The sequence below is a fragment of the Ursus americanus genome, chromosome 23 (genome assembly GCF_024610735.1).
Source record: "Ursus americanus isolate L20-20 chromosome 23, mUrsAme1.1.p, whole genome shotgun sequence".
Classification (NCBI taxonomy): Eukaryota; Metazoa; Chordata; class Mammalia; order Carnivora; family Ursidae; genus Ursus; species Ursus americanus.
Window position 1 is genome coordinate 36965748 of NC_142149.1, and position 2086 is coordinate 36967833.

Consider the following 2086-nt stretch of genomic DNA (forward strand, 5'->3'; position numbering starts at 1 on the left):
AGGAATACAAAAATGTTTCACTCTGATGATCCATGGAAGGACCTCATAATACTACAGACACATTGGAGGGAGAACAATAACATCTTGCCATGAACTTGACTGAACTCACAGAAAAGATAACATGCCACCGGATTCCATGCCACCGGATTCCACTAGGTTTTATAGCAGATAAAGTCAAACATTAATAACTTAAATATAATTAAATATTATTTGAGAAATGTGCTTTAAATTATTATACAAAGTGCCTTGTGTTGTACATTGTAATAAAATAAGACTGTTCTGCACTTGGGGAGGGTTGAGGGAAATAAATAAGATTTTCCTCAGGCTTGTCTCTCGGTCCAGATGCGAACGTTCAAGGCTTCTGGGTTTGGGACTTTTGGTCCAGGTGCTTCATGTAATCCTGGACCCATTTCAGCTTGGGGTCAGCACAGATCTCCTTGGATGCTTTGGTCTGGAAGCTGTTGTGGGGAGACAGGGCAGTTAGATGGAACCCCTTGAAGTGTCTGTTAGCCCCTAAACCTGAGGAGCTCTTGCTCTCTGGGTGAGGGGGTTGGATGGGGATAGGTGGAAGGGGAAGGATGGCGGGAAGGGCTTAAAAGGAAGCTGCTTGTGCTATCCCCGGAGAGGCCCTCAGGATGCTGGCTGAAGGAACTTCGATGATCTAACCAAGCTCCTCAAAGGGGAGCCTGGAAGGAGTATGGATATCCCTCCTGTGGGCTCAGTTTCTCCATGGGGCAAAGGTCCCTTTGGATCAGATGGTATATGTATCTGACTCCTTTGGGCATGAATCCTTGCCGTGTATAGAACTCAGAACTTTTGGCAGAGGGTGCTAGAGCATGGTCCACTTACACCACAGCTTCCTGGGGACACTGGCTGTTGGTGACCCTGGTATAGCTCTCCAGCTTCTGCATAGGGATCTTCTTTTTGACCACACTGAAGCAGCAGGTAATTGGGATGGAAACTGAACCTGAAAAACATTTTGCAAAGAATGAGAGTTATAATGCATCATAAGCATGCATTTATAAGGGCAGGTGAAGTTAGGAAAAGACAAAGCAAACACACAATTTCCAACTAGGACCGAATACTCCCAAGTCCAGTGCCTTAGTCCGCATTCCACAGATAAAATGGTGGCTGGGAGTCTGCTTCTTCTATGGAACTACGGGGCTCCTCACTGTTGACTGGGAATGGAGAAATGACACTAATCCTGTAGTGTCGTTAGGAGGGTCTACTGACCCAAAACCTCTGACACCAAATAAATAAGTTCCAAGAGTTTGCTTCCCAGCTTTCTGTCCCCACAGACTCTAAAGCCAACCTGTGTCATATGCTGAGAGGTCTCTGGGTCCCTCTCCTCCTTACGTGGCCACTGGTACACTGGCTGTAATCCAAAATTTGAAACCCCAAGCAACAGTTTTTTTTTCCCCTCTCCACTGCCTGAAATGTCCTTCATATCCACAACGAATAACGGTCCCCACATCCCCAAACAATGTGAGGGTCATTGAGGTAGTGGTTGCATTTAATGACTCTTCCCCAAGCTGGTGTTCCGAAGGACCATGGGGACTGGCCTCAATGACCTAGGCATCTGGTTCTGCCTCTGCTCAACCATGCCATGACAGCTCTTCTCATCGCCCTTGTTGGTTTCACTTTCTCTATCTCTGTAATGTAGGCTATATAGCAAGCAAGGGATGACTCATGCTGGGATGATAGTACCTACAGTTATAATGGTAATCCGTATGAAGAGAGGGCCTTACCTGGCTGGGCGAGCACCTGAGTGCTGAAGGCGGCGGCTGTGAGCAGCAGGCACAGAAGTGCTGCAGAGACCTTCATGTCAGCGGGGAGCAGGGAGATTGGATTGTGAGAGCTGGAGGTTTCTGGGTTGGTCTCAGCCTCTCTGCTCCTCTGGCTCCTCTGGCCACCTTGCCTGCCTTATATAGAGAGCAGAGAGCATGGGCAGGGTCCTGAAATAGGACTTGGAATGTGCTGAGTAGGCACCGGATGCTGGGGGTGATTTCCGAATGCTGGAAGAAGGAAGCTGGATGGTTTCAGTTGTTCACTTAGACAATGTGGAGCAGAGGTGGAAGGGACTGTG

General features: G+C 48.0%; 1 protein-coding gene across 1 annotated transcript; it reads right to left on the reverse strand.

Annotated features, from left to right (window-relative positions):
- Window positions 1-212: 212 nt before the first annotated feature.
- LOC123776948 (C-C motif chemokine 8) lies at window positions 213-1883 on the reverse strand. The gene is made up of 3 exons (XM_045773336.2): window positions 1749-1883; window positions 850-967; window positions 213-458 (listed from the first exon to the last, which is right to left on the reverse strand). The coding sequence occupies exons 1-3, from the start codon at window positions 1822-1824 to the stop codon at window positions 353-355; spliced, it is 300 nt and encodes a 99-aa protein (XP_045629292.1). The 5' UTR covers window positions 1825-1883; the 3' UTR covers window positions 213-352.
- Between the last annotated feature and the right edge of the window lie 203 nt (window positions 1884-2086).